General features: G+C 37.9%; 15 protein-coding genes across 15 annotated transcripts; 6 read left to right on the forward strand and 9 right to left on the reverse strand.

Annotated features, from left to right (window-relative positions):
* Positions 1–1290: 1290 nt before the first annotated feature.
* BBOV_III004490 (uncharacterized protein) lies at positions 1291–2632 on the reverse strand. Its single transcript, XM_001611530.2, has one exon. The coding sequence runs from the start codon at positions 2596–2598 to the stop codon at positions 1348–1350; it is 1251 nt and encodes a 416-aa protein (XP_001611580.1). The 5' UTR covers positions 2599–2632; the 3' UTR covers positions 1291–1347.
* Positions 2633–3812: 1180 nt separating this feature from the next.
* On the reverse strand, positions 3813–4631 carry BBOV_III004500 (uncharacterized protein). Its single transcript, XM_001611531.2, has one exon. The coding sequence runs from the start codon at positions 4595–4597 to the stop codon at positions 3836–3838; it is 762 nt and encodes a 253-aa protein (XP_001611581.1). The 5' UTR covers positions 4598–4631; the 3' UTR covers positions 3813–3835.
* A 1788-nt stretch (positions 4632–6419) lies between these two features.
* On the reverse strand, positions 6420–7772 carry BBOV_III004510 (uncharacterized protein). Its single transcript, XM_001611532.2, has one exon. It carries the CDS (start codon positions 7725–7727, stop codon positions 6477–6479), a length of 1251 nt encoding a protein of 416 aa, XP_001611582.1. The 5' UTR covers positions 7728–7772; the 3' UTR covers positions 6420–6476.
* A 1265-nt stretch (positions 7773–9037) lies between these two features.
* BBOV_III004520 (putative integral membrane protein) lies at positions 9038–9379 on the forward strand. The gene is made up of 2 exons (XM_001611533.2): positions 9038–9183; positions 9221–9379. Exons 1-2 carry the CDS (start codon positions 9083–9085, stop codon positions 9366–9368), a joined length of 249 nt encoding a protein of 82 aa, XP_001611583.1. The 5' UTR covers positions 9038–9082; the 3' UTR covers positions 9369–9379.
* Positions 9380–9859: 480 nt separating this feature from the next.
* Positions 9860–11904, reverse strand: BBOV_III004530 (uncharacterized protein). Its single transcript, XM_001611534.2, has one exon. The coding sequence runs from the start codon at positions 11807–11809 to the stop codon at positions 9890–9892; it is 1920 nt and encodes a 639-aa protein (XP_001611584.1). The 5' UTR covers positions 11810–11904; the 3' UTR covers positions 9860–9889.
* Positions 11905–12050: 146 nt separating this feature from the next.
* BBOV_III004540 (tubulin-tyrosine ligase family protein) lies at positions 12051–14241 on the reverse strand. Its single transcript, XM_001611535.2, has one exon. The coding sequence runs from the start codon at positions 14235–14237 to the stop codon at positions 12081–12083; it is 2157 nt and encodes a 718-aa protein (XP_001611585.2). The 5' UTR covers positions 14238–14241; the 3' UTR covers positions 12051–12080.
* A 464-nt stretch (positions 14242–14705) lies between these two features.
* On the forward strand, positions 14706–16411 carry BBOV_III004550 (Prenyltransferase and squalene oxidase repeat family protein). The gene is made up of 3 exons (XM_001611536.2): positions 14706–14818; positions 14856–14889; positions 15064–16411. The coding sequence occupies exons 1-3, from the start codon at positions 14711–14713 to the stop codon at positions 16407–16409; spliced, it is 1488 nt and encodes a 495-aa protein (XP_001611586.1). The 5' UTR covers positions 14706–14710; the 3' UTR covers positions 16410–16411.
* Positions 16412–16507: 96 nt separating this feature from the next.
* BBOV_III004560 (EF hand family protein) lies at positions 16508–18200 on the reverse strand. Its single transcript, XM_001611537.2, has one exon. It carries the CDS (start codon positions 18142–18144, stop codon positions 16513–16515), a length of 1632 nt encoding a protein of 543 aa, XP_001611587.1. The 5' UTR covers positions 18145–18200; the 3' UTR covers positions 16508–16512.
* Positions 18201–18653: 453 nt separating this feature from the next.
* BBOV_III004570 (PITH domain family protein) lies at positions 18654–19477 on the forward strand. Its single transcript, XM_001611538.2, has one exon. It carries the CDS (start codon positions 18882–18884, stop codon positions 19473–19475), a length of 594 nt encoding a protein of 197 aa, XP_001611588.1. The 5' UTR covers positions 18654–18881; the 3' UTR covers positions 19476–19477.
* A 4-nt stretch (positions 19478–19481) lies between these two features.
* On the forward strand, positions 19482–20315 carry BBOV_III004580 (putative integral membrane protein). Its single transcript, XM_001611539.2, has one exon. It carries the CDS (start codon positions 19499–19501, stop codon positions 20300–20302), a length of 804 nt encoding a protein of 267 aa, XP_001611589.2. The 5' UTR covers positions 19482–19498; the 3' UTR covers positions 20303–20315.
* Positions 20316–20376: 61 nt separating this feature from the next.
* BBOV_III004590 (RNA recognition motif domain containing protein) lies at positions 20377–22697 on the reverse strand. Its single transcript, XM_001611540.2, has 3 exons — positions 22599–22697; positions 21382–22476; positions 20377–21199 (listed from the first exon to the last, which is right to left on the reverse strand). The coding sequence occupies exons 1-3, from the start codon at positions 22630–22632 to the stop codon at positions 20397–20399; spliced, it is 1932 nt and encodes a 643-aa protein (XP_001611590.1). The 5' UTR covers positions 22633–22697; the 3' UTR covers positions 20377–20396.
* Positions 22698–23016: 319 nt separating this feature from the next.
* Positions 23017–23699, forward strand: BBOV_III004600 (MerC mercury resistance family protein). Its single transcript, XM_001611541.2, has 3 exons — positions 23017–23206; positions 23243–23387; positions 23425–23699. The coding sequence occupies exons 1-3, from the start codon at positions 23142–23144 to the stop codon at positions 23671–23673; spliced, it is 459 nt and encodes a 152-aa protein (XP_001611591.1). The 5' UTR covers positions 23017–23141; the 3' UTR covers positions 23674–23699.
* A 98-nt stretch (positions 23700–23797) lies between these two features.
* On the reverse strand, positions 23798–24469 carry BBOV_III004610 (uncharacterized protein). Its single transcript, XM_001611542.2, has one exon. It carries the CDS (start codon positions 24438–24440, stop codon positions 23808–23810), a length of 633 nt encoding a protein of 210 aa, XP_001611592.1. The 5' UTR covers positions 24441–24469; the 3' UTR covers positions 23798–23807.
* Positions 24470–25127: 658 nt separating this feature from the next.
* BBOV_III004620 (ATP synthase subunit C family protein) lies at positions 25128–25803 on the reverse strand. The gene is made up of 2 exons (XM_001611543.2): positions 25579–25803; positions 25128–25468 (listed from the first exon to the last, which is right to left on the reverse strand). The coding sequence occupies exons 1-2, from the start codon at positions 25777–25779 to the stop codon at positions 25199–25201; spliced, it is 471 nt and encodes a 156-aa protein (XP_001611593.1). The 5' UTR covers positions 25780–25803; the 3' UTR covers positions 25128–25198.
* Positions 25804–26470: 667 nt separating this feature from the next.
* Positions 26471–27149, forward strand: BBOV_III004630 (putative 60S ribosomal protein L18ae). The gene has a single exon (XM_001611544.1). It carries the CDS (start codon positions 26549–26551, stop codon positions 27113–27115), a length of 567 nt encoding a protein of 188 aa, XP_001611594.1. The 5' UTR covers positions 26471–26548; the 3' UTR covers positions 27116–27149.
* The last annotated feature ends 596 nt before the right edge of the window (positions 27150–27745 follow it).

The raw sequence follows: 27745 nt of genomic DNA on the forward strand, positions 1-27745 counted from the left end.
AAACAGTAAAAGTGCATTTCATTTTCGTATCTCATGTATTTGCTGCCTAGTTCCAATATTCCGTATTACGCCACTGTGAATAATCTGGGTATGCAGTAGAACTGGCTTTAATGTATTCCGATTATTTGTTGTTAATAGAGCTGTTTTAATTGCTATCCACTACGGTCTTATTATTGCTATGAATGGTATTGTATGATGCCTAACCAAAAATCATATTCTCTCCAGGCTTATATTTGTTATATATGTTATCGCTCGCAATAGGGCATTACCAGTGGTGATTAAACGAAGCTTTCTTATGTTGCTTCTATTGAAAACCTGATTCAACTTTTAGGTACATGGAAGCAATTGGCGTTTTATTTTTTTGCGCTGCGGAATCCATGATTCCCCACTCTCAATAATAACTTCCCGATTGTATAATCAAATGCATGTTTCACAAAATAAATCTGTCTATTGAGTCTATCACATTGATAACTCTGTTATTGGATGGTGTGGGATTGTATCGTATTAGAATTTTCCTGAATATGTTTGTTACATAAAGGTTTCGTACTTTCCACCATTTTATTTTGGTTTATCCCACAAAGTAGATATCTTTAATCGTACGTATATTGATACCAAACACCCACTACACTAGTGCTTTCAATATCTATTCTCACTGATTTACCGTATTTTTTCATGCATCATCATGTTACCATAGGCACATAAAAGTGCCCCAAGTTAATATGACATAGCATATAAATGATTCCGACACAATTAAAAATAATAGAAGTTATTTAAAATAGATATCGAACCATTGCATTTAAATGGTGTAATCATTACGGCAAGAGCTTCACTGTTCCCACAATTTGATGAGTTTAAAATAACAGATATTTATACAGTATACTTACTGTGTACATATACACGTGAGTACTGACCAGACTAAAGGTTTTCAGCAAAAAGGAAGCACAATCCACCTTGTAATACCTATGCGTTATCAACTAGCATTGAAATCTGCCGTTTATCAGTTACATATTCATTACGTATGGTGTTGTATATTTAGCATTTAGCTATATATCATACAAAATCAATTTTTCTTTTGGTTAAAAAATTAATTGATGGTCATGTTATGGAAGGTTGATTAAGGCAACCTAACAGTTAAATCGTGTCTATTTCATGTAGACGTAGACACCAACATGGCTGAACATTGAGTCCTTTTCATCCAATTTAGTGATGCTTTTGAAGAGAAATTAAGCGTGTTGTTTATTGAAGGGCTCGACAATTGCATGGGATAATCATTAGATGCACTACGTCCTGCTACACCTGTGCTGATCAATCTTCTTACAAAGAAAGCATGCTAAATTTATTTTAATTTTAACCGGGTGCTTCTACATTGATGTTATGTAACATAGTAATGAATGGTTCTATACCCGGTAAATTAATATCATAATATATTACGCCCCCTGCAGTAATTTCTTTCATATAAACCTTTTGGATATCCACATATGTGTAAGACGTCGTCTTTTTGATATTAAGTAAGATGAATATGTTATGGTCGACTCTATTTTCGAATACTTCAACATGCGTAATTACTTCGCCTGAAACGCATTCATATATTGCAACATCATTTTGAAGATCCACTACATTTATTTTTTTATAGATTGAAAACGCTTCATTTGCTAAACAATATTGGCTGTACCACCAATTTCCCCTCTTTAGGTTCGCCACTATGATCATGAGCCGAGAGTTGACTTCAAAGCTGCCCACATCAATGTTTATTGTGTAGCCTCCACCCCAATTATGAAAACACATGATTCTCGCAGCGCATTCTGCGAATGGCATAATTCCTTTTGGTTTGAATAAATCACCTTCAATACTTGGAATAGTAATGAAGTGCTCGCGTTTAATTGTACGACATTTTATCGTAATGCTGATTTCGGGACTTCCAGGCACCCATTTTATTGCGTCAGCAAGTGAATAAATGGATGCATGTTTCGTTTCATACTCATCAGATGATGGTTCTATACCTACAAAAGGCGATATATACAACGTATCATGAACACGTCTTAAATGATCCAGCTTTTCGGCAAAGGTTTTTGGGAGTGTTTTTGGCTTTATATACCATTTTCTAACTGTAGGTTGGCTGTTATCAAAATGTGTCATTATAAGAGGATGTATGTTTTCATCGTTGGCATCTAGATATAAAAATACAGGACCCACAACTTCTTGCTTTGTTTTTTTGCTGATAAGGTATGGACGCATAGTATTTAAATCCTTGTATGAAGATCTGCAATTCCTGTCATTACTTGTTACCCGCCTTGTCATTACCACTATATTAATCTTATCATTTATATAGTGTTGTACAAAAACATCGTCCGGTATTTTTCCTATAGACCCCAGTATTTTCACTATCCTACCCTTATAAAGGATTGTATCGATATGTTCTATCTTGCTACTGAAATTTCTATAACGTCCTTTATCCATAAATGATCCATGATGAACGGCAATGTAATCTGGTTGGTGCAAGTCATTCAATTCTAAAATTACATTATACACTACATCCATATAGACAACTAACTGTATTCCACATATTGGAATGAAACATTTGCACCAAAATCTCACCATTGGATGCTTATTGACATACAAAAAATCTATAAAATAATTTGTTAGAGTAATATAATGAAGTGTGATAAAATTTAGACATTCAATTGTTGGTGGCTAGGTGCGAAAACATTAGCTATATCAAACTGTCATAATTTTTGTTTCAGTGTGGAAATACATTGCGAGTAATACGAATTTGTTATTGTGTTATATCAGCTCCATGCATTAGAATGAATGGTTGTTTTATGTAGATATGCCTGAACAAGCGATGAAATATTGATATTGTATACGGCGTGACAATATGATTTCACGATGGTGACCATCAAAGGGCGATTTCAAAGAGAATTTTAAACATTTTTTTGTCCGTTATCGGCCAACAACGTATTTAATATGTTAGCTGCTTGACCACGGGACAAGGAGATTTTCCATACAGATTTCATGACTTTTTGAAATGCATAAGATAAATATAAAACTACATCCTTGTACTAATGTCATGAATTTATTAAAAACAGCCTCTTATACAAAATATACACGCCAACTCCTTTACCACATTGCTCCATATAATGAGTGTACTACACCGTTAATCAAAGTGCCCATCGGAGTGCTATGGAAGTCATCAGAAAACTTGCCAATATTGGACATGAGCTGTTTTAAGGAGATACATATAGCGAATTAATCTGGTACACGGATCAAAGTCAAATTAGTATTGTTGCGTTATTATGGACGAAGAACAGCCTTTAAATTCGAATCATGGAACCATTATCGTATGAAAAATGTATATACTGACATAATGTACAATATTCAAAATCCCCAATATTTTGAAAATGAAATGTAAAACTATTCTAGTGTAAATCATTTTCGGCAAACGCTGATGGCCATGAATCCAAAATGTTTATTTGATGTAGTAAGTTAATACATGACATATGTAACCAAGATAATTATCAAATACCATATATCATTAAAATATACATTATTTAACTGGGACTCTGGAAGCTGATATATGACACCTCGAACACAAAAGCTAAACCTATATTCAACAGATAAAATAAAGAAATTCAGGATCTCACGGGGCAGCAGCCTTAAATAGCATGGCTGATACATGAATAATAGCACCGTGCACACCTCCTATGTGTTTCCATTTTAATGTAAAAGGAAAATAAATTACATCAGATGAAGGGACTCCATTTATTTTCAGTCAAAATATAATATAGCACAATGCAATCACAACGTGAGCAAGATATGTGTCGAACTTAACAGATTTTTATTCCAGACTTGTCTCCCCACTGAGATAGCCTCGCGATACGAGCAAATAAGCCAACATAATAACATTACGAATATGTGTTGCTTCATTATTAATATGCATACCTGATGTCGTAGATGCAGTAACCTCACGTAAGTCGGCAGTAGATTTGTCACCCATTTTGGCAGTACTACCCACTGAATCCAGACTGTTTAGGTTCCTTGCCAATTTGAACAAATCGTTTCTGCATATGTTGAGAAGAACGGTTTCAGCATTATCGTCTATATTGTGTCCAGTGCACAGCTTGTTGGCGCCAAGCATCCTCGCGCCAATCTCCAATATTTGACGTCGAAAAGTACCACAGACAGTACAGTTGTTTTTCTGCCCAATTAACGATACTACTTCATCCATATCAAATCCAAATCTTTCTTTAAAATTTAGTATTTTCAACCCATCATAATTAGGGTTACTCATACCCATGACTACGCCCAAAGAATCATCTCTGTAGCCTTTGATGCCTTCATCGGCAGCCAATAGATAAAGAGTCCATTTGCGATGGTATCTTTCTTTTAGGGTAGCCAGCACATGGGCAAGAACTGAGGAATCTTTGCCACCGGATACCCCAATACAAACAACATCTCCGTCAACTATAAGTTTATGTTCCTCAATCAAGTCGTACACCTCCTTTTCAAACTCATTGATGAAACATTGTCTACAATACGGAAGTCTGCTTGCACATCGCCTTAGTGTTGGTGGCCTCTCATTGCAACGTGCACATTTCATTCTTCATGACAGTTGTTTCACGATAAAGGAAATATGTGTTCATTTTGCCATGAGCGAGCAATTTACATGTATTTATGGTCAATACTTTCGTCATGAATCATGCAATAGATGACCATTTCATTGTTTGTTCCTACACATCACAGGTGATATGAAAAATGTGTCAGCTCTGATATGTTAAGTTATGATCACCAAGTGTTTTATTAAGCCATTCTCGATCTGGGTAGCATCACTTATGATTAACTGCATTAAAATAATGTTGTATAATTAAATTGGGAACACCTTATATTAGGACCTTTCAAATATCGTGTGTCATATGTAATAATGGCAAATCAGTTTTGTAGTTAATCACTTTTGAAAGATTCCGGTTTAAGCACAATGGTCACTGCCCTTTCATATTTACTCTTTACAATGGTATAAAAATCTAACGATATATAATTTTTATTCTGTAGTTATGTCTGCCGTTGGAATTTATATGATATGTAACATAATAAAATACAATTGTTCTTGTATATATATCGTTTGCATTGTTTTTAAACAGTAAAAGTGCATTTCATTTTCGTATCTCATGTATTTGCTGCCTAGTTCCAATATTCCGTATTACGCCACTGTGAATAATCTGGGTATGCAGTAGAACTGGCTTTAATGTATTCCGATTATTTGTTGTTAATAGAGCTGTTTTAATTGCTATCCACTACGGTCTTATTATTGCTATGAATGGTATTGTATGATGCCTAACCAAAAATCATATTCTCTCCAGGCTTATATTTGTTATATATGTTATCGCTCGCAATAGGGCATTACCAGTGGTGATTAAACGAAGCTTTCTTATGTTGCTTCTATTGAAAACCTGATTCAACTTTTAGGTACATGGAAGCAATTGGCGTTTTATTTTTTTGCGCTGCGGAATCCATGATTCCCCACTCTCAATAATAACTTCCCGATTGTATAATCAAATGCATGTTTCACAAAATAAATCTGTCTATTGAGTCTATCACATTGATAACTCTGTTATTGGATGGTGTGGGATTGTATCGTATTAGAATTTTCCTGAATATGTTTGTTACATAAAGGTTTCGTACTTTCCACCATTTTATTTTGGTTTATCCCACAAAGTAGATATCTTTAATCGTACGTATATTGATACCAAACACCCACTACACTAGTGCTTTCAATATCTATTCTCACTGATTTACCGTATTTTTTCATGCATCATCATGTTACCATAGGCACATAAAAGTGCCCCAAGTTAATATGACATAGCATATAAATGATTCCGACACAATTAAAAATAATAGAAGTTATTTAAAATAGATATCGAACCATTGCATTTAAATGGTGTAATCATTACGGCAAGAGCTTCACTGTTCCCACAATTTGATGAGTTTAAAATAACAGATATTTATACAGTATACTTACTGTGTACATATACACGTGAGTACTGACCAGACTAAAGGTTTTCAGCAAAAAGGAAGCACAATCCACCTTGTAATACCTATGCGTTATCAACTAGCATTGAAATCTGCCGTTTATCAGTTACATATTCATTACGTATGGTGTTGTATATTTAGCATTTAGCTATATATCATACAAAATCAATTTTTCTTTTGGTTAAAAAATTAATTGATGGTCATGTTATGGAAGGTTGATTAAGGCAACCTAACAGTTAAATCGTGTCTATTTCATGTAGACGTAGACACCAACATGGCTGAACATTGAGTCCTTTTCATCCAATTTAGTGATGCTTTTGAAGAGAAATTAAGCGTGTTGTTTATTGAAGGGCTCGACAATTGCATGGGATAATCATTAGATGCACTACGTCCTGCTACACCTGTGCTGATCAATCTTCTTACAAAGAAAGCATGCTAAATTTATTTTAATTTTAACCGGGTGCTTCTACATTGATGTTATGTAACATAGTAATGAATGGTTCTATACCCGGTAAATTAATATCATAATATATTACGCCCCCTGCAGTAATTTCTTTCATATAAACCTTTTGGATATCCACATATGTGTAAGACGTCGTCTTTTTGATATTAAGTAAGATGAATATGTTATGGTCGACTCTATTTTCGAATACTTCAACATGCGTAATTACTTCGCCTGAAACGCATTCATATATTGCAACATCATTTTGAAGATCCACTACATTTATTTTTTTATAGATTGAAAACGCTTCATTTGCTAAACAATATTGGCTGTACCACCAATTTCCCCTCTTTAGGTTCGCCACTATGATCATGAGCCGAGAGTTGACTTCAAAGCTGCCCACATCAATGTTTATTGTGCAGCCTCCACCCCAATTATGAAAATCCATGATTCTAACAGCGCTTTCTGCGTATGGCATAATTCCTTTTGGTTTGAATAAGTCACCTTCAATACTTGGAATAGTAATGAAGTGCTCGCGTTCAGTTTTACCGCTTATAATCGTAATGCTGATTTCGGGACTTCCAGGCACCCATTTTATTGCGTCAGCAAGTGAATAAATGGATGCATGTTTCGTTTCATATTCATCAGATGATGGTTCTATACCTACAAAAGGCGATATATACAACGTATCATGAAGATGTCTTAAATGTTCCAGCCTTTCGGCAGAGATTTTCGGGCGTGTTTTTGGCTTTATATACCATTTTCTAACTGTAGGTTGGCTGTTATCAAAATGTGTCAATATAAGAGGATGTATGTTTTCATCGTTGGCATCTAGATATAAAAATACAGGACCCACAACTTCTTGTTTTGTTTTTCTGCTGGTATTATATGGACGCATAGTATTTAAATCCTTGTATGAAGATCTGCAACTCCTGTCATTACTTGTTACCCGCCTTGTCATTACCACTATATTAATCTTATCATTTATATAGTGTTGTACAAAAACATCGTCCGGTATTTTTCCTATAGACCACAGTATTTTCACTATCCTACCCTTATAAAGGATTTTATCGATATGTTCTATCTTGCTACTGAAATTTCTATAACGTCCTTTATCCATAAATGATCCATGATGAACGGTAATGCAATCTGGTTGGTGCAAGTCATCCAATTCTAAAATTACATTATACACTACATCCATATAGACAACTAACTGTATTCCACATATTGGAATGAAACATTTGCACCAAAATCTCACCATTGGATGCTTATTGACATACAAAAAATCTATAAAATAATTTGTTAGAGTAATATAATGAAGTGTGATAAAATTTAGACATTCAATTGTTGGTGGCTAGGTGCGAAAACATTAGCTATATCAAACTGTCATAATTTTTGTTTCAGTGTGGAAATACATTGCGAGTAATACGAATTTGTTATTGTGTTATATCAGCTCCATGCATTAGAATGAATGGTTGTTTTATGTAGATATGCCTGAACAAGCGATGAAATATTGATATTGTATACGGCGTGACAATATGATTTCACGATGGTGACCATCAAAGGGCGATTTCAAAGAGAATTTTAAACATTTTTTTGTCCGTTATCGGCCAACAACGTATTTAATATGTTAGCTGCTTGACCACGGGACAAGGAGATTTTCCATACAGATTTCATGACTTTTTGAAATGCATAAGATAAATATAAAACTACATCCTTGTACTAATGTCATGAATTTATTAAAAACAGCCTCTTATACAAAATATACACGCCAACTCCTTTACCACATTGCTCCATATAATGAGTGTACTACACCGTTAATCAAAGTGCCCATCGGAGTGCTATGGAAGTCATCAGAAAACTTGCCAATATTGGACATGAGCTGTTTTAAGGAGATACATATAGCGAATTAATCTGGTACACGGATCAAAGTCAAATTAGTATTGTTGCGTTATTATGGACGAAGAACAGCCTTTAAATTCGAATCATGGAACCATTATCGTATGAAAAATGTATATACTGACATAATGTACAATATTCAAAATCCCCAATATTTTGAAAATGAAATGTAAAACTATTCTAGTGTAAATCATTTTCGGCAAACGCTGATGGCCATGAATCCAAAATGTTTATTTGATGTAGTAAGTTAATACATGACATATGTAACCAAGATAATTATCAAATACCATATATCATTAAAATATACATTATTTAACTGGGACTCTGGAAGCTGATATATGACACCTCGAACACAAAAGCTAAACCTATATTCAACAGATAAAATAAAGAAATTCAGGATCTCACGGGGCAGCAGCCTTAAATAGCATGGCTGATACATGAATAATAGCACCGTGCACACCTCCTATGTGTTTCCATTTTAATGTAAAAGGAAAATAAATTACATCAGATGAAGGGACTCCATTTATTTTCAGTCAAAATATAATATAGCACAATGCAATCACAACGTGAGCAAGATATGTGTCGAACTTAACAGATTTTTATTCCAGACTTGTCTCCCCACTGAGATAGCCTCGCGATACGAGCAAATAAGCCAACATAATAACATTACGAATATGTGTTGCTGATTATTAACATTTTCTACATCAATATATCGCGATGTCAGGTGATAAATCTGGCAATAAGGCCAAACAAACTAGCCTTATACATCAGATACGCCAGAGGTTTCGCGTACCGTCTATTTGGTTGGCTCCAGCTAGGTGAGTGCCATTTACGTATATAAATATTGTTGCACAGGGCTGATGCTCCGCAGCGCTGGCGTACGTCAGTAGGTGGCTTTGATCCTGCTACCCCTTACGCCGAGGCTCTCATTAACTACCACAACCATGCTGTTTCATTCATGATTTTTGTGGTTGTTACCGTCATCGTAAGCATCAGGAAGTAGAAACTTACACTACTGTTGTCAATATTATATTTTATATTTAGGTTTCATATATGTTATATGGTGATTTCAGTGTACATATATATATATATATACGTCAATAACCTACGGAATAGGGTGTATTGTAAATATTTTCAACATTATATTATTCTGTTATGGGTGTAAATCATTTGTTATGCCTATTGAGAATGCTATAAAATCTTTGCGGTTCCACTGTAGTTAAACTTTAGCGATTAATGGGTCATGCACGAGCGATATCATATGTGTGAATCTTACAAGCTATGTTGGAGGTATATGATGCTATTTCGTTGACCTTTTAATCATCAGTTATATTTGAATATGTGTTATGTATGGGTATATTAATATTTAACTCTGAAAATCGATCGCGTTACAATAAACTCTAGAAGACATCAATAACATTACATTGTTCATAACTTCATTTAATTTGTTTATTGTCTCACGTATTGTTGTAGACTCTGGAGTTCGTTCATCACTTAGATGAGCGTAGCTGACATAGATATGCATCAGATACCCTTTTGTTTCATTTTCTTGTAGCGACGCGGTGGATCTGTTGGTAACTTCCGTTTAACCGATGGTGTATTTGTGAACGCTGCGGAAGACTGCTCCTTATAATCAATAGTAATCACAGGCGGGCGTAATCTGATGTGGTAAATAGTCTCACCAAGACATACGAACTTATAGTTTTCCAACCAATCGTATGGTTCAGAACAGCCAGTGTTAATTGCATCCATGTTGATTTTATTCAGCGTCGCCATGCTCACGCTGGTAACTGGTTTGAGGGCGCAGCCTATCATACATGGGCATGTCATTTGCTGCGAATCAACTCCGTTTTTATATGTATAAACTTCATAATTATTAACATCCCAGAAAATGGGATTGATAGGACTTAAAATGTACGACCTAATCGAGTAAGAAGGTCGAGAAGCCTGGATTTTATCTCCCATACAGTTCGCAGTTACATAGTTTGTCAGATTAGCTATTGACCTTACTAGAACCACATCTCCATTATACACAAGATACTCTTGATCATATAAAAGCACGTTGGTGTACCACGACTCACAATGCCCGTATCTTGTTCCGAAATGTTCGTTGGGCCTTATCTCTACATCTATACCAACCAAGAAACCACACATGGGACCAGAGCTTGTTATATTAAAAGCAGATTCATAATGCTGGCACATTTGCAGTTGCATCCACTCTTCAAACTGCAAGTGCTCCAGAGTTCTCCATTGCAAGGATATAGGCAGGTTATCTATTTTTAATCCTACACTTTGCATCATTTTGTAATTTGGGCTAAAGATGGTCATCTCTTCCTGTAATAGTGCCTTATTGGTCACATTCTCAGCATCTGGGAATACACAGGGTATATACATTGTTGCAGCCGAGGTCGGTATGCTTTTCACCTTCTTAATGTACTCAGGTTTATTAAATAGGATGCGGCGCTGTATATCCAAAAACACATCTGCCACTCCTTCCTGGGAACAGAAATCACCCAAAATCTCACTTATTATCATATCATAAGGAGGATTGGGTGGCAATTCAATTTCTTCTGCTCTATCTTGTTTTTGTCCTATTAATCCAAAAAAAGATTCGGTATCGAAGAAAAATGTTTTGGAGTGGCAATTGAAAACTTTGATTTTATCAGATACGCCATATGCTGCCATTAGTTTTGCCGCTAATCTGGCAGAGCTTGTAGACACTTCAAGTGCATCAACAACTTTGGCTCCCGCATTCAATGCATTCATGGCCAGAACGCACATTGGCCCGGTACCAATTTCCAAGACCTTTTTATTAGAACAGTAATGCCTAGGTTTTGATAACTTTTTTGTATAGTTGTGATTTTGTGGAGCGATGAGCGCCTGATTGCAATGTAGCTTGTTGTAACCTTCTTGAATCTGCTCTTTTACCGAATCGGGATGTTCTATATGACAACACGGTACGTCATCAGAATCCTCATGTCCTGACCAGAAAATGGCTGCACGATAGTAATGTACCCGATCAACATCGGCCACCATGGCTTCATGGTTAGAGAGCTCAAATTGATTACATATAGAGAGTGTCGTTGGGATTCCATCACATACATCAGTTCTGCTCGCAACGTGGGTATTGAGGAATTTGTCAATCTTATCCTTGAGAGTTAGTGATGAGCTCCAACGTGGCCGCCTGCGATCAAGAAATGGCGACTCTTCTCCTCCTCCTTTTTTGTAATTATACAGTTTACGACATACAGCGGGACCATTCCTAATCTGTGAAGAAGGTGTGTGTGTAGCAGATCTTGAAGAATCCGTTGTACTTTCACCCAAACTTCTCCGCTTTTTTTGTGAGAAAATATAATCATCCCCGAAAAAGTGATCAACATTATGACAATCCAAATTTTCAAGATCTATGATTACTTCATCACCTAGCAGATTGTCCATTTCCATTTCAACCTGTTTAGGAATGGACAATTATCACTTCTTCATTTGATGTTGTTACATGTTTCATGCAAAACTCCATTTAAACGTTTATCGTGACCTTCTTAGCAATTAACTCCCGTTTCATTATAAGAATCATTTTTATTAGATGCATAGAATACTTTTTACGTACGTACTAGTGTAGATTCGGCACCATACAGCGAAGTCAAATGCACGATAAGGCGTTCATCTCTTTGGCATGCCATTAAGTGGCGCTTGACTGACTTTATAACTGCTCATATTAATCTCTAAAATCTTTGAAAAATTGCAAGTGGTCCATTAACCAGCATAGACACGATGCTTCTGTAGCCTTGTGGTGATTGTATAATTCTTTGCGTATGTCATTATTAGATTTCCTTTCACTTTTGCCAACCATCTCTTTAGAGAATCTATTGCCAACATTATAAAAAGTATACGATGCTAAGGCTTCAATACATTTGAGAAATTCGGGAAACCCCTTAACTGAGTATTGTGTGTGATTTCTAAGGAATGAATTTTTAACGGCATCCTTTACATCCTGGAATCTATGCTTAACGATCGATCTAACGCTGTTGTTTTGCTTCATTATTCCATTTTTAATTGGCGTCAATAACCCGTTATGTTTAAAGAAACGTATCAAGTCGTCACATTCTATATCGTCTTGTTGATACTTCTTTCTATATTCTGTATACAGCGCTGTAACTTCACCTATTTCGGGTGGTATTCTAATTTTTAATTCAATCCACTTCGTCATTTCATTTGTGGATGGGTATCCGCATCGCATTCTATGTACTAACTTCAAACACTCTTCCACCAATGTCACTTTAATGTGATAATCCACAAAATCTGTCTTCGTGGAATCATTTGTTGTGTACATATATTGTAAGCTCGGGTTTGCGTTTACCTCCAAGAGCCACATCTTGCCACATTCATCCAGTAGCATATCCAGTCCCATGATTTGGAAGCTATAGGCGTCCGTAACATCCGCATTGATTTGTATGATGGGATATATAATTGATATGGCAGCTTCACTCAATGATGTTATTTGTTTCCATATCTTCTTTGTATCGACGCCGTGGGTACTTTTTAGCGTTTCAAGAACAGAGTGCAATGTCCTTTTGTTGCCTACGCTGTCCCCAGCATATTTGCTTCTCCTAAATTGGCTATTATGCCTATTAATCGAATAATTGGTTAAATGTACGTAAGGGTCGTGACAATTTTCTTTATCGGGACGTTGATATGGTTGTGTACATTTTCGTGCAATTCCCAGTGTAGACAGCAGGGCTCGGAATCCCCCTCCAATATTAGTGATGAGTACATATATTCGAAAATCGAATTTACAGCCTTCTAGCAGCATTGGCCTATCGATATAAACCTGGCAAACATAATTACTTCCATGGGCAACAGCCTGTGGTATCTGTTCTGGATTCGTAATGACTTTTATACCACTACCCATTGATCCCGCTGACGGCTTAAGAATCATGGGTATGTCTGACTTTAACATTCGTGTAACGCTTTCATATCCGCGTGGGAATACATATGTTTTAGGGCAGTTTGCTGGACTATATAGATATGGATCATCTTTTGTGTACTTCTCATAAATATGTGTCAGGCAAGCGAATAATGTCTTTCTAGCACCACCTTGGATATCTGGGAATCTGTTTAGTGATACTTTATTGTACGTGATTCCAAATAGGGATTTACAATGTTCCTTGATTGTGGCTTCAGTGAGGCAGTTAGCAAACCAGAAAATATCACCACTTATATTTGACTCACATACGTCCCACCTCAACCGTTTAGCAGCTTCCTTAATAAGTGGGACATCTAATTTGGCATGGGCAATGTTTAATACAGGTCGTTTAGACAACGTGCTATATGTCGATGGAGTTGTTATCATAATATCGAATTCATGATCATCCAGGTAGGGTCCATCCGAATCAGAATGGGATACTTCTAATGTATCACATGTCTTTAGTCTATGTAAATCTGAAGGTGCATGTTTTAGTTTTGTGCATTTCTCATCTTGTAGTGATTTGGTGGCATGCTTATTTAGTCGCAAAGCTTCTATTTCCTGCAGTCGTGTAGTTAACAGGCTACTCAGATTTGATGTTGCATTTTTATCATCGTTTCGTTGGTCTATATTATTGGGCTTAATCCTGTTTACGCTAGATGCATTTCCTTCTATCAGATCTATAATGTCGTTTATAATGCGCAGAACGCGTGAATCTTGTGAACAAGTTAAGGTTTTAGGCCTATTTGTCCATGATTTAGCGGACCTGTGTTCTGTTGGTACTATATTTAGGGATTTCTCTGATGTCAGCGTATCTCTTCGTGATTTAATTTTGGCATGATTAATTGCTGGATATAAATGCAGAGGCCAAGTAGGTGACCTCTTGATTTCCGTGCCTCTTGAATTCATTTTATAGTAAATAGATTAGTTACATATGAGCTATTGCACTGTGTGTGGATGCTTAGTGATGCGATGAACCATTGGAATATAGTCGGTACACTAAGGTTTTGCTGATAAATCATCTGTTGCCATCGTGGTAAGCATAGTGTATGTTGAACATAGAGAGAAAATACATAATATTGACATAAATCAATCTATAAACACGTCTAAACTGTTAGGTGGTCGGTCTTAGGAATTGATGCAACAATGCACATACATAAAACAACGAGCAGAATGAATCTCAATAGGAGTATAACCCTTTCAATAACAAAATCAGTTTACACATTGCTGATATATGTATTGCTGATGCAATTATATTCCACAAGAATTAATTTTTGTAATAGAATCTTCAAGTAATTGCCTATACACTTCGAGTTGGGTTTTTGTAAAAATCGCAACACATTAACTTGAGATATGTTATATATAACTGTTACTCTATAAGGATGACGCTGGAGGTACAAGAACGTATAATTAGACGCATTAAAGGTGCTATAACACGATTAGAAGCGTGCTGCTCCGGTGTAGACAGCCCTGATGTCGGTATAGATAATGTAAGTTATTTCATGATCCTTTAGATAATTATTGCAGGATACTGGAGATAGTACTGCAATGTCTACCAATGGTATGTATAACAGCCAGTTTTTGATATCATCTACAACGACCTATACATAGCTTGATAAATTTTGATGTCTATATGTAGCACTCTTTACAATATTCCATTATTATTTTCTAGGTACATTTATGTTCAATATTGTTCATTTAAAGCCTTACTTACGTTACTTTTACAATTACACAGACATCCGCGATGGTCTGAGCAGGAGCGCAGGCGATGTATTGGCTTGCTATATGGTAAACGTATGCAAGGGCTGTGACTTTGATGAAGCAGATGGTCTTAATGGGAGTACGAATGCATCGATACAAGCTCAGTCATTGGTGGAACGAGACTGCGTTGCTATATATAGTGCTACGTTGAGTCGTTATTTGAAATTGGAATATCTTGGGGACAATATAGTTGAATCTCCTAAATATGACGGTGCAGATTGTTTTAGCATATCGATAGGGGATTTATCACGTTGTTTTCCTATACGTAATGCGTTATCCATCTTAAGTGACTTTTGCATATCGGACGGTGTGCTACGCATTGATTTACGGAAGCATCCTTTTAATTTTCTACGCAGGATTGGCAACATACTTTGCCAAATGTGCCCACTGTCGCGTGATTCTCACATCCATTACATCGCAAAGCACCTTACAGTAAGTGGCGCTGCTAAAGTAGTCCAGCTTGACAATTTCACTTGCTCTCAACCATGGGTTGTTTATTGGTCATTACATGGCTTGAGCATTCTGGGTGCTGACATTTCACTATATAAGGATCGTGCTATACACAGCTTGTTTTCATGCTGGGACAGTGTATCTGGTGGCTTTGGTGGTGGCCCTGGTCAGATTGGACATTTGGCTACTACATATGCTGCTATATGTTGTTTCAAGATGTTTGGTTGTGTTAATATGTTGGACACAGCGAAGATCCGTAAATTTTTGTTCGATATGAAGCAGCCTGATGGTACATTCACTGTACATCGTGGTGGTGAAGTGGACGTTCGTGGTATTTATTGTGCTGTGGCTTCAGCGTTTCTACTCGATATATTAGATCCAGAGTTATCGGAGGGCGTTGCAGCTCGTATTGCGATGTGCCAAGGCTATGACGGTGGTATTGGTGGTGAGCCATTTTTGGAATCTCATGCAGGCTACGTATACTGCGGCACGGCAGCTCTTAAGCTTTTGAACTCGTTGGACGCCATAGATACTGATCGATTGCTTCAGTGGTGTCGTCAACGTCAAACAGCTGAGCTAGGATTTCAGGGTCGCCCTCACAAGTTGGTTGACGTTTGTTACTCCTTTTGGCTATCTGGTACTTTAGCTTTATTAAACGAGCCAATAAATTCATCTAGTGATCTAAGCCATTTACTTTTGAAGGCTTACATTTTATGTATATCGCAGAACCCTGGTGGTGGTTTTCGTGACAAGCCTACGAAGCCTGTTGATCTCTATCACACGTGTTATGCGTTATCTGCAATGGAGGTCATATCGCAACCGCCACATCTTTCTCGATTGGATATCGCCTTGAACATTCTAAAATGTTAATACATATATATATAGTATGAATAGTTCTAATATATATGAATCCAGATTATGCAATGTTCGTACAATCTTGTATTACATTCTAGACGGTGCTCATATTTGTAATCTACGCACGTATGTCCAACATAGTGAGTGGCGCCGTTATGTATGCGTGTTGGAAGAATTCTTGCAATGACAGGTCACCCGATCCATCAGCATCTATTATCATGAAAGTATCAAGCACTTCATTGTATTTTCCGCTAATTTCTTCTAATGCCTTTCTATATTGTCTCTTTACTACTTTAGCACGCCAATTGATGAAATCGAGGTCATATTGTACCATAATCTTTCCTTGTTTCTCTAATATTTGCTGTACTTGTTGTTTCAGCTGCTCCGGGTCTACATTATTGACTACAGTTCCAGCAAATTCGTATAACGACACTTGACCGGTTTTATCCTTGTCTGCTAAAGCAAATTTGCACATTTGAATCAGGTGGAATATTACAGTTTCTGCGAGTCTTCTCCGTGATAGTGTTGTATCTACATTGACCGCGTTATTTGCGAATAGGTATGAAGTAACCTTGTCTGCGATATTTACACTGTATGCCATGGTGGCATAATATTCAGGATGGACCTTAGTTTTGGAAATTCTGTCAAAGAGGTTTGCCAGGTATGCCTTTGATGGCCCGTCTTTTGCAAATTTATCCCAGTAACCATCCAATGGTGAGTCTAGGTTCATATTCATACCTTTGATTGATGCGATTTGTGAGAAAGACGCAAGCTTATCGAACATTGTTGTTACCATAACTTGCAAACTTGCGATGAATACGCTCCACTGTGCCATTGCCTCATCTTGTGTATCTGCATTAATCGTTGGGTACTGGACGAGATTGTGTTCAAGAGCAAATGCAAACATAGATGCTGCCTCTGGGAAAGAGCTAAACAACCTCAACAACGAATCCGTTGATCTTTCGGGACTTGTACTAATATGGGCTGGTAACGCTATTTCCATCACGTGGGCCATGGGTGCGGCTTTGGCCAGTAGTTCGTCAGAGGTAACGATTTGCAAAAACGCATCGTCCTTCACATACAACTTCATATATTCCAGTACGGGGCTGACCACATGTTTAAAGTAATTTCCTGACGCGTTGTGGCGTATACGGTTAACGGAGTCATTAGTTATAACGTCACATTGTGATACAACATTTGCAATATCCATTTCATGATGGCTATCCATATTGGCCAATACAGTATAGACATTTGACCAGGGAGTACTTTCGTCTTCATTAATGTGTTGTATATGGACATTCAACATGGGACATAGTTTGTCAAGTATTGTTGTGGCAATAACTGGTGAGATCCTGTATACTTCTTTGTCAACGTTCCACTTAGTACATACGTTTATCAGTTCTCTAGTTGCATATATCAATTTATTTTCCTTTTCAACTTTTACTCCATTTTCTAATTTACTAGTTTTCACTAGCGTTGCAAAGTCTTCTTGGGCATTGGAGAAGAGTGAAACTGATTCAAAGTCATCCATGTCTATGTGATTATCTCTGATATCATAACAACTCCAGACGCTGTATTTCCAATCATTTGGGAGAAATCTGTTGCATAGTTCTGCTTTTAAGCGCTGCGATAATTCAATTCCATCCAGGTTACCTAACCACGTGACGATGAATACTGCGATATACGTGAAAGGCAATGCTGACATGCATGTGACAAAAGTCTTGATACTTGATGCAACGTGGAAATCCATTATGGCAGATCAATTCCAAATCGATATCATTGGTTAATGGAGTTCTTCGTTTAAATCACTTCGAAGGCATTGCCACAGTATTGTGTTCATGCATATAATTTGCGATATGATTTTTGAAAGGGGTAATATTATTTGCTGTACTTTTTGTAACCACGGATTACATTACATCCATGGAAGATTATATTCGTTATCATACTGCATTTGATGAAATGGTATTCACTTTTAGTTTAATATCCTCGCCCAAAATTTTATGCTCCAATTATCGAAAGCATAATAACGTCATTTAGTATTACGGGGTTACAAGTGAGTGCCCGTATGCTTGTTCCTTGTGTGATTCCCAGTGGGAGTAATCGATATATAATGTTTATTACTCTTCTGCATAAATAACAAATAAATAATCCAAATCAGTGGTGTTAATTTGTTACTTGCATGTCAGCATACTTTGTACCTAGCCATAGCCCGTGAACGCGCGATATTGATCGATGTAACGTAAACACACTTTGGAATCTAGATTATGTTAAATCTATGTTTGTAGTAACATTGTAGAGAACATCGTCAAAATAATTCATTGTGTTTTAATAGTTATAGCTTAGTGTCTTGTGTGTTACTGTTGATGTTGTTATCCAGTGTACATCTATTCATGATATGCAGTATTTTCTGTTACGTAAAACTGCAATATGCTTTGAGCGGGGTTCTACGTGTTACAAACTACTGATGTGAAGCTATAGACCGCCAAGATGCATTCCGCCGGCTGCGGTTGCAAGGCGGAACATGAACTTGGCACATCGTCGATTTGTTTACGTGGTCAGATAAACTTGGAAGCTGTACGTGTTCTCAATAGTGACTCACGTCCAGAGGAAGGTCGTTTGGTTTTTAAGCCATACGATAACCGGTTATCTGAGGTTGTTCTTCGTAGTGATTCATTATCAGACAACGAGCTTTTATTTATTGTACCTTTTAGTAATCCTTGTGACATTGCGCATTTCTTGATAGTCAACGAGGGTGATGAGGTGATATCTGTTAAATTGTTTGCTAATCGTCCTCAATTTGACTTTAGTGACATTGAGGTTGTTACTCCATCTCAGGAGTTGCAAGTCGCTCCTGATTATCACGGTTCATTTTTACACAAGCTTTCTTTATTAAAGTTTAAGGACGTATTGAGCTTGGCTATATACATATCTGGTAATTCTAGGGTAGCTATTCGTTACATAGGTCTTCGTGGAAGGTTTCACAAGCTCCAGTCGAATGTAGTTGATGCAAAATACGAGGTTATTCCTACTTCATCATTTCAAGAGTCGATATCTGAGGTGAAGCATTTGAAATTTGTTTAAGGTGCTTTGGACCTGTTTTGGATATGACGTTGTTTTATAATTATTTGTTGTCAACACTGTTGCTATATATGTCTATCACTTGTTATCCCTTGGTTCATTCATATCGGTTATTGCCAAGGGATTCATTTAGCCAGGTTCCCGTTCGGCAGTGGTCGCTTTATGGCAAGAATCGTTACGCTGCTCATGTAAAGCGTTTACGTCGTCAGCGTCATTTTTTTGTTCGCCGTCGTGAGCAGGATAATTTAAAGGAGCCATTTGAGTTGGAAAATGCTGTTACAGCTCAGCGTATCATGTTATTCACTATTTTTGGTAAACCCTTATCCCAGGCCTTAGGTGATGGTGGTGTGATACCATTTATAACTGAGGTTAGAGACCGTATTGCTCATGTGCGTGAGTATTACGGCTTAGGTTCAAATCGAAATCAGGTTGTTGACGATTTATGTTTTAAGGTGGCTAATAATCCTCATAAGCCTCGTGGAATGTTCAGGGGTTGTGTACCTGTTGCTGAGACTTCATTTTACCGTGACCCTGAGGTGCTTCCTGAGGAGCGTGCTTTTAACAAGGCTGCTGACTATCATGAGGGCATGCCTCCAATAATTCCTGATTTGGATGACCATGAGCGTGAGAATCGTTTTTACAGTGGCCTTCAGAGTGAGGTGTTATTCAAGCACCTCCCTAAGGAGTTGGTCAAGGAAATGAGTGCCATGGAGATCGATGCTAAGAGGGGTATCATTGACCCTGTTAAGTTGAAAAACAAAAGGAGGCGTGATAAGAGTGGTACCAGCCCCTTTAAATTAGGTGACATTCAATTCACCAAGCGCAGTTAGTGCGGAGTTGCACAGCATGTTAACATATGTAGTTCAATGGACCATTTAAAATTATTAGTTCATTGTTAGCTGGGTCATGTCTGTTGTCTCCAATTCAATCTGAGTCTTCGAATACGATTGACTTGGATTTCTTTGGGTCAATTTCGATATTGTTTGGGTTTTCATTTTTGCGTTTAAAATCACCTGACCCACCACCAAATCCACCACGACCTCCACGGCTATTTCCGAAACCACCTCTACTTCCACCGCGTCCTCTTCCGCCACGGCTGTTACCAAATCCGCCTCTTCCACCCATTCCTCCTCGTCCACGAGCGTTTCCACCGAATCCACCACGTCCTCCACGCGATTCTCCTCTTGGTGTTCTTGGTCTAGCGTACTGGATGCTTACTGTTCTTCCGTCGATTTCTGTGTTATCATACTCCACTGCTCTAGCGGCAGCTTCTTCGCTGGTGAAGCCGATGAAGCACCTTCCCATGCTCTTTCCATTTTCTTCGAATTTGGGAATAACGCATCGGATGACTTCACCACACTCTGAGAAAAGCTCACGCATGGTTTCCTCGGTAGTGTTGTAGCTCAGGTTGCGGATACACACTTCAGTTCCACTTTGGGGTATGTCACTTTGGTCATTACCGAATCCTGCTTGTTTTTCTGGTTTGACACGATCTGCTGTTATGTTAATCCTAAGATTCCGTCCTTGATAAGCAGTTTCATTGTACTCCAATGCCTTTTCGGCAGCTTCGTTGGTTTTGAACGTGATGAAAGCGATACCCTTACGGTGTAACAGATTGACGCGTTCTACCGGGCCGCAATCACCTTCGAATAGCTCCTTCACTTCCTCTTCGGTGATTTGGAATGGTAGCCCACCACAATAAATCTCGTTTCTATCGCCCTTGGATGCTGCAAAGTAATATAACCAAATCATTGTATAAATAGATCTGTTTAGTAACAATAGTGTTATGCACGTGTAGCAGCATTGCTCATCGCTTCACTCTAATGGGTTTAATCACGAAATCATTCGTTAATATTTAATCATAGCGAATCCTGCCATATGTACACTGTTTCATGAAATATAGACTTACATTCGGTAGCGGCTGGTTTCTTCGCCTTTTGTTTCTTTGGTGCCGGTTCAGGCTTGACCATTTCTTCTTCAGACGATGTATCTTCATCATCATCCACCATAGCGGCTGTCTTTACTTCTGCCTCATCTTCGGAAGAATCCTCCTCTTCATCCGATGATTCGTCGTCATCGACATCCATCTTGTTTGATGGTTCAGGTTTAACGCTATCGTCCGATGTAGATTCATCGTCAGATGAGTCATCAGAATCGCTATCTTCGTCAGAGTCTTCATCCTCTGAGGAATCGTCTGAATCACTATCATCATCGGAATCCTCATCTGAAGAGTCATCAGAATCACTATCGTCATCTTTCTTAGCCCCTGAGAGTACACCTGATTTCTTGGTGACAGCTATCGGTACAATTTCGTCATCGCTGGAAGAAGAATCATCGGAGTCGGAATCATCCTTGATATGCGCTACCTTCGAAGTTTTGGGTGCTGGTTTGGCAACAATTACATCATCATCACTTGATTCATCGTCCTCTTCGGAATCCGAGTCATCATCAACTGGTACTGGTTTCTCATTGGCCATCTCCTCATCACTTGAAGTGTCCTCTTCTGAGTCCGAGTCATCCTTGAGTGGCATGGATTTAGTAGGTTGAATTTCTTCATCGCTTGATTCATCAGTTTCCGAATCGGAATCATCTTTAACTGGTGCTACTTTGGCAGGTGTCTTCGTTGGTACTACTTCTTTAGTACCCGCAGTAGGCTTCTGCTGTTTCTTTGCTGGTGTCTTAACAGTTTTTTGTTGTGCGGTGGGCTTGGGTTTACCCTTTGACGCAACCGTGGACTCAGCAACAGCACGTTTCTTCGGGGCTGGTTTGGCTGGTTGGGTCTTGGGGACAACCTCCAATTCACTGTCAGATTCGGAGCTTGAAGATTCGGGTGCGGGTATTTTGATAGTTACTGGTTCTTCTACTTGAGGTGTGGGTGTTGGTTCATCATCACTACTAGATTCACTTTCTTTAGTTCCGAAGGAAAACCATGAACGTTTCTTATCTGTCTTTTTTGGTTTGCTTGCTTTGGCAGCAGTGGCGCGTCCTTCCACAACAGCGGTGCCTGAGATTTACATTAGTACAGTGACACAAAATATAACTACGAAAATGCCTCAGCTTCGATTGGTGTACTTTCGTCACAAATTCGGAAGTAGCAAAAATTGACATCATAGGCTGGGTACTTACTTTCCTTCTTAGTCTTCTTGATTTCCTTGGCCATTTTTAAATCTAAAATTGTTGACGTAAATATAAGTCAGGTTTCTATATTTTCCCTTTGAAAAATGCTAAAGATTAGTGCGATTTATATTGATATTTTTATGTTTTATTTGTCCACCCCATAGTTAGCATCGTGGAATAATTATTGCCTTATTTTCACGTGCCGCATAAGATGGCTGGTCGAGACGTACGGCTTTGTACCTTTTAATGCTCCTTATGTGCTAGTTTTCATGGGTGTAGTTGCCCATATTATCTGATGTTGTCCCATGTCCTAAACGTGCACATATGTTCTTTTTGGGCATTATTTGCTCGCACATTCACTTCATTTTTGGTGCAGTGAATACACATTAAATATATATTGAGCGTGTGTATATTTGGTTTTTACCTATCTGGTGTACTGTGAAATTTGGTGCCCAGATGTTTCATTCAGGTGAATGAACGCGCCGTTCAGCGTCGCGTATTCGCGTAGGTCACTAAACACTATTACGGCTCATCATTTTACTATTTCATGTTATGGAGGGTCTTGATTTAAATTCACTTGTACTCTCTGAGAATCCTCATATCGAGGTAAAATCGCGGTATGTTGTTTTCTTTTTGTTGGTGAATAATAACAGATTATACAAGGTTTGGGAGTTTTTACTGAATTACGCTGCGCTGCTATGTTTGTTAGACTGTATCGTACTCCCTGCTTTGATAGCTCTATTTGGTGTGCTGGATATATTTAATGGCTTAAATGCGTACAAAACTTCCTTCCACATCGTACGTTTACTTTCGTTTTTATGTACACTGAATATAGATTGAGGTTGTGTGTGTCGTTATTTTGGGCACATTGGCCATTGTTGTTAACTATCGCAAAGGTGGTAAGGTAAAGTTCGTAGCAATCGGGATTTCCGGGATAATCTTGGTTGTTATAAGCCATTTTGTGGCTAGTGGCTGGATAGAGACTGTATTATCTCTTACTGGTTGTGGTATGCTTTTGGCTTCAAACCAGTTATCTCGTCGTGGCCACAGCTGTCATCATTGCCACCTTCCAGTATCAATATGATAGTTGCGATATCGTATTGCATTTTAAAAGCATACAATTGATCAAATCGTTTTTGATTGTATAACTCTCGTTTAATGCAGTTTTTCCGTATATTATCCACTGTGGCATTTTAAAAGTTATATACATCCTATATTTTATAGGTTGGTCTTGATTATTTTGATCCAGTTGGAGTGTATTAACATTTCCGCAAGATCGGTCGGTATTGTTAGTTTCATTCCTTTAGCATAGTACTTCATATATGGATTGTTTCTATCTGCTATATCATCCGTTACTATATCCTTTAGTACGGCGACTATACTATATCGTTTTGCTCGGAATGGTAGTGGCGTTTTGATGATCTCATTACAGGTGTCCCTTAGGTACGTTGCCTCCTGATCAGACAGTCGTTCTATAATATTCATTGGTATAACGTCATAGAGTCCGTTATAGGTTATTGCCATTTCCTTTATCAAATTTAGGCGATGCGTATTGTAGAGGTAAAAGTTCTTTGATGCCATGATATAGCACAATGCGTAGTAATCCATTAGTAGTTTGCACTTGAATAGTTTTTTGGTATCTCCCGGGGAGAATAGTTGCGTATCTCTATATTCCTTGGCATGATGCGTGAATTCAGCTAGGAATTGCGATATTTCGGTAGCTACCCTTTTGACAACTTCCATTGGATATGCTTGTATAAGCATTGATGCGTCTTCATTTCTGAATATATCGCTCAGTAGATCGAGCGAATTGCGCGAGCTAGGATGCTGGTACACTGGCGGATCGCTCATTGTGGATGGTGTTAATTCGTATATAATGTAATTCGATATACCGATGTTTACTGTGAACGTTTTGTTACAGCTATGTATATAACGCTCTTCTATCCGTGTATGTACAGAGCGTTGGTTAATAATTCATATATAAATTCTACATTATTTTTTTGGATGCCGTTTGATTGTTACATAGCACCACTATAATAACCTAGATAAGGTGTGTACAATATAATATTTAAACAACCTTTTGTTTCAGTAAAGAGAAAAATGGGAGCTAATGTTGTATGTAATGTGTATATTTAATAGTGGCGTGTTGAAGTTGTTAGTGAATGTTTATTGATGGCGTTGCAACTATGTCTCATTGTTACACTTGTTTATTCCGTAAGACTTTACATTACATGTGTCGATACACAGATATGGGAATACTATATGCGTAGCATTTGATTCATGAAATTCTGTCATTTCGACTAGATATGGCCATTAATGGTGAATATGTGATTCCTTTGTCTAGAGATGACACTATTTAGTAGTTGATATGTGCTGGTCTATACTGTTTACATGGCAGTTCTAACTGCGAGATATACATAGACTGTATATTATTAGATGACAAGAGACTACATTCGTCCCTGTTGTGTCATCTGTAGCTGCCAATGTACTTATGCTGAACACTATATATTAATGATTGAAGAGTTTGCTTTTTTGTTTCTCCCTTTAGAGATTTTGTTATTACTAAATCATACGCTTCGTTTCGTCCAGCATGACATCGAATGTTCAGTTTAAGAGTACATCATAATGGCACTCATGAGTACACAAATAATACCAAGGAACTCTAGGAAACCCATACCAATAAGTGTGTATGTGAAGAGATCATCTTTGATAGATGGGTTGCGTGCAGTTCCGGAGACCAATGCGGCGAATAGGTTACCGATACCTTGTGCAACACCTCCTACTGACATGAGTGCAACAGCGGCACCAAGGGTAGCGATTCCTCCATCGTACCTTGCACCGAATTTGTTGTTGAATGGTGCGAGACTGTTCATACTTCCCTGTACAATATATTAGTATAATCCCGTGCAATTGGGTACTAAACATAACAGTTGTTCTATGCTATATACACTAGTGTGTCTGGTCATGGTACATGTGCTACAAAACATACCCTGTTGGCGAAATTGGTCAACAAAGTGTTTTGTACAGTTGGTTGGTGGAGGTAGTATGACCTGGGCATTTCTGCATTTGTCTTGTTTAGATCGTTCCTTTGGAAGCTTGGCACCTGTGATAGGAATCGTGCTCCTAGGGTGTTGTTAAGGCGTACGCCTCTGACGAGTGAGTTAGCGAAAACACGTTGAATTGGAGCCATTTTAATTAATCGCTAGGCTGTGTCAAAATATTGTGTGATTCCTTATTACCGGCAGGCTATGCTTCCACACAATAACCCAACACAGTAATATCTTCTAGACCAGTTTAGTGTTATCTATCATGGGTTTATATTAGTTTACTGATTTTATGCGGTGTGATGTATGTCTTTATATGTATGTGTGTCATTGCCTAGCATGGCACCTGGTATGTCTGGACACTACGCCGTCGCGACTAACGATAAGCAGTTCAATTACACCGCATGGACACTAACGTAAAATCTATTTTAAATATCATTGTAGCATCCATTTGTAGAATTATACGATCACTGGGCTATACTACAATGGCAACAAAAAGGACAGTGGCATATGGTATAGCGATAGTGGTACATACCATATTTATAGGACATATAGTTACATATATAATATAACGTTCATCACACCCTACGAATGGTCCTAAATGTGTATTTACCATATAGAATACCGTGTTGTTAGTGCTGTGTAATCAAAGGTGAGCTACGACAATATGATTTACACAACACGCAAGATTGTGATACATTAACGTACATGAAACGATTTTGGTGATTTTAGTTAGGTGTAATAACTGTTTAACTACTTTTGTACTATGGGTGTATGTCAGGTGGGGTGGCGCCGATAAACGGTGGTTTCATCGTTCTTTCGCGCTTTTTGTAGTAAACATTAACAATAAAACGCAATTTGCGTTACACCAAATATTAATCGGGCTTTATTAACAAGAAAATACGTATATTCAGGATGGCTAAGCCCAAGGGATCTCAGATTCGTCCATCGCTTAAGCAGAACCTAACTCACTACCACGTGGTTGGTCGTGCTGCTCCTTCAAAGAAGAACCCAAACCCTTTGATATATCGTATGAACATTTTCGCTAAGAATTCGGTACTTGCTAAGGGTCGTTTCTGGTACTTTATGCGTAAGTTGCAGAAGGCTAAGAGGTCTGGTGGTGAGATCTTGGCTTGCAATGTGTTGAATGAGGTCAAGCCAACTCAAGCTAAGAACTATGGTGTGTTGTTGCGTTACGAGTGTCGTACTGGTACTCACAACATGTACAAGGAGTACCGTGACACTACTTTGACTGGTGCTATTTCTCAGATGTATGGTGAGATGGCTGGTCGTGACCATGCTCGTGCCAGTTGCATTCAGATTATTCGTGCACGCCAGATCGCTGACGCTGACTGCCGCAGGACGCGTACAACCCAGTTGCACAACCCCAAGCTGAAGTTCCCTATCCTTAGGCCTCAGCCTTTCATTCAGAAGTCGGAGCGTGCATTGTTCTCTAGAACTAGGCCTTCTCTTGACTACTGAGGACATTTTTTGTCTTTAATAAAATTGATAGACTAACTATGTTCATATTTTATATAATATATGTAAGTGTAACTATTGATAAATGCAGATTTTACTATATATTTGCATTGTACATGTGATATGATTGATTAAAATTCGTTTCAGTTGGTTATTGTTCGTAGGTATCAGTTATAGGTCGATATTAATCAACCCATATCTGGATAAATCAATCAAACACATGTGTTCGGTTGTTCAATGTTGCTTCACGCCAAATGGCGTTGAAATGCCGGGGGAGAATCGAACGACTCCAATCGCGCAATGTCTATGACGATACGCGTTTCCCGGCGGTAGTTCCTTGTATATATATGCTGTCATTTCGGAGTTTAACCTTTGACAGAGAAGAGGAGTAATGTCATGCGTACAGTATACATATGATCATATACTAAAGCTGAACATATCCTAATGTAGCTTCTTAAGACTTCATTTAAATAGTTATAGCGTATATCCCATCTTAGCATCAAGTTTCACGAAAAGTAGCTTGTTACTCGTCATTTCAAGATTTGACAAACGCACTGCATTTATAGATTTTTATTCTTGCCAATAGAGCAATTTGGATATTAATATGCATTTAGCACTTAATATAGAAGATTG

Source organism: Babesia bovis, chromosome 3, assembly GCF_000165395.2.
Source record: "Babesia bovis T2Bo chromosome 3, whole genome shotgun sequence".
Classification (NCBI taxonomy): Eukaryota; Apicomplexa; class Aconoidasida; order Piroplasmida; family Babesiidae; genus Babesia; species Babesia bovis.

Coding starts and splice junctions, on each gene's coding strand:
- BBOV_III004590 (XM_001611540.2), bottom strand. CDS start 22,632: ATGGCCAAGGAAATCAAGAAGACTAAGAAGGAAA. Junction 22,477..22,598: donor CAAGAAGACTAAGAAGGAAA/GTAAGTACCCAG, acceptor TGTAAATCTCAG/GCACCGCTGTTGTGGAAGGA. Junction 21,200..21,381: donor GAAACCAGCCGCTACCGAAT/GTAAGTCTATAT, acceptor ATTACTTTGCAG/CATCCAAGGGCGATAGAAAC.
- BBOV_III004500 (XM_001611531.2), bottom strand. CDS start 4,597: ATGAAATGTGCACGTTGCAATGAGAGGCCACCAACACTAAGGCGATGT.
- BBOV_III004610 (XM_001611542.2), bottom strand. CDS start 24,440: ATGAGCGATCCGCCAGTGTACCAGCATCCTAGCTCGCGCAATTCGCTC.
- BBOV_III004630 (XM_001611544.1), top strand. CDS start 26,549: ATGGCTAAGCCCAAGGGATCTCAGATTCGTCCATCGCTTAAGCAGAAC.
- BBOV_III004530 (XM_001611534.2), bottom strand. CDS start 11,809: ATGGAAATGGACAATCTGCTAGGTGATGAAGTAATCATAGATCTTGAA.
- BBOV_III004620 (XM_001611543.2), bottom strand. CDS start 25,779: ATGGCTCCAATTCAACGTGTTTTCGCTAACTCACTCGTCAGAGGCGTA. Junction 25,469..25,578: donor TGACCAATTTCGCCAACAGG/GTATGTTTTGTA, acceptor TATATTGTACAG/GGAAGTATGAACAGTCTCGC.
- BBOV_III004550 (XM_001611536.2), top strand. CDS start 14,711: ATGACGCTGGAGGTACAAGAACGTATAATTAGACGCATTAAAGGTGCT. Junction 14,819..14,855: donor CTGATGTCGGTATAGATAAT/GTAAGTTATTTC, acceptor TAATTATTGCAG/GATACTGGAGATAGTACTGC. Junction 14,890..15,063: donor TACTGCAATGTCTACCAATG/GTATGTATAACA, acceptor ACAATTACACAG/ACATCCGCGATGGTCTGAGC.
- BBOV_III004570 (XM_001611538.2), top strand. CDS start 18,882: ATGCATTCCGCCGGCTGCGGTTGCAAGGCGGAACATGAACTTGGCACA.
- BBOV_III004600 (XM_001611541.2), top strand. CDS start 23,142: ATGGAGGGTCTTGATTTAAATTCACTTGTACTCTCTGAGAATCCTCAT. Junction 23,207..23,242: donor CATATCGAGGTAAAATCGCG/GTATGTTGTTTT, acceptor GAATAATAACAG/ATTATACAAGGTTTGGGAGT. Junction 23,388..23,424: donor ACAAAACTTCCTTCCACATC/GTACGTTTACTT, acceptor CACTGAATATAG/ATTGAGGTTGTGTGTGTCGT.
- BBOV_III004560 (XM_001611537.2), bottom strand. CDS start 18,144: ATGGATTTCCACGTTGCATCAAGTATCAAGACTTTTGTCACATGCATG.
- BBOV_III004540 (XM_001611535.2), bottom strand. CDS start 14,237: ATGAATTCAAGAGGCACGGAAATCAAGAGGTCACCTACTTGGCCTCTG.
- BBOV_III004510 (XM_001611532.2), bottom strand. CDS start 7,727: ATGGTGAGATTTTGGTGCAAATGTTTCATTCCAATATGTGGAATACAG.
- BBOV_III004580 (XM_001611539.2), top strand. CDS start 19,499: ATGACGTTGTTTTATAATTATTTGTTGTCAACACTGTTGCTATATATG.
- BBOV_III004520 (XM_001611533.2), top strand. CDS start 9,083: ATGTCAGGTGATAAATCTGGCAATAAGGCCAAACAAACTAGCCTTATA. Junction 9,184..9,220: donor ATTTGGTTGGCTCCAGCTAG/GTGAGTGCCATT, acceptor ATTGTTGCACAG/GGCTGATGCTCCGCAGCGCT.
- BBOV_III004490 (XM_001611530.2), bottom strand. CDS start 2,598: ATGGTGAGATTTTGGTGCAAATGTTTCATTCCAATATGTGGAATACAG.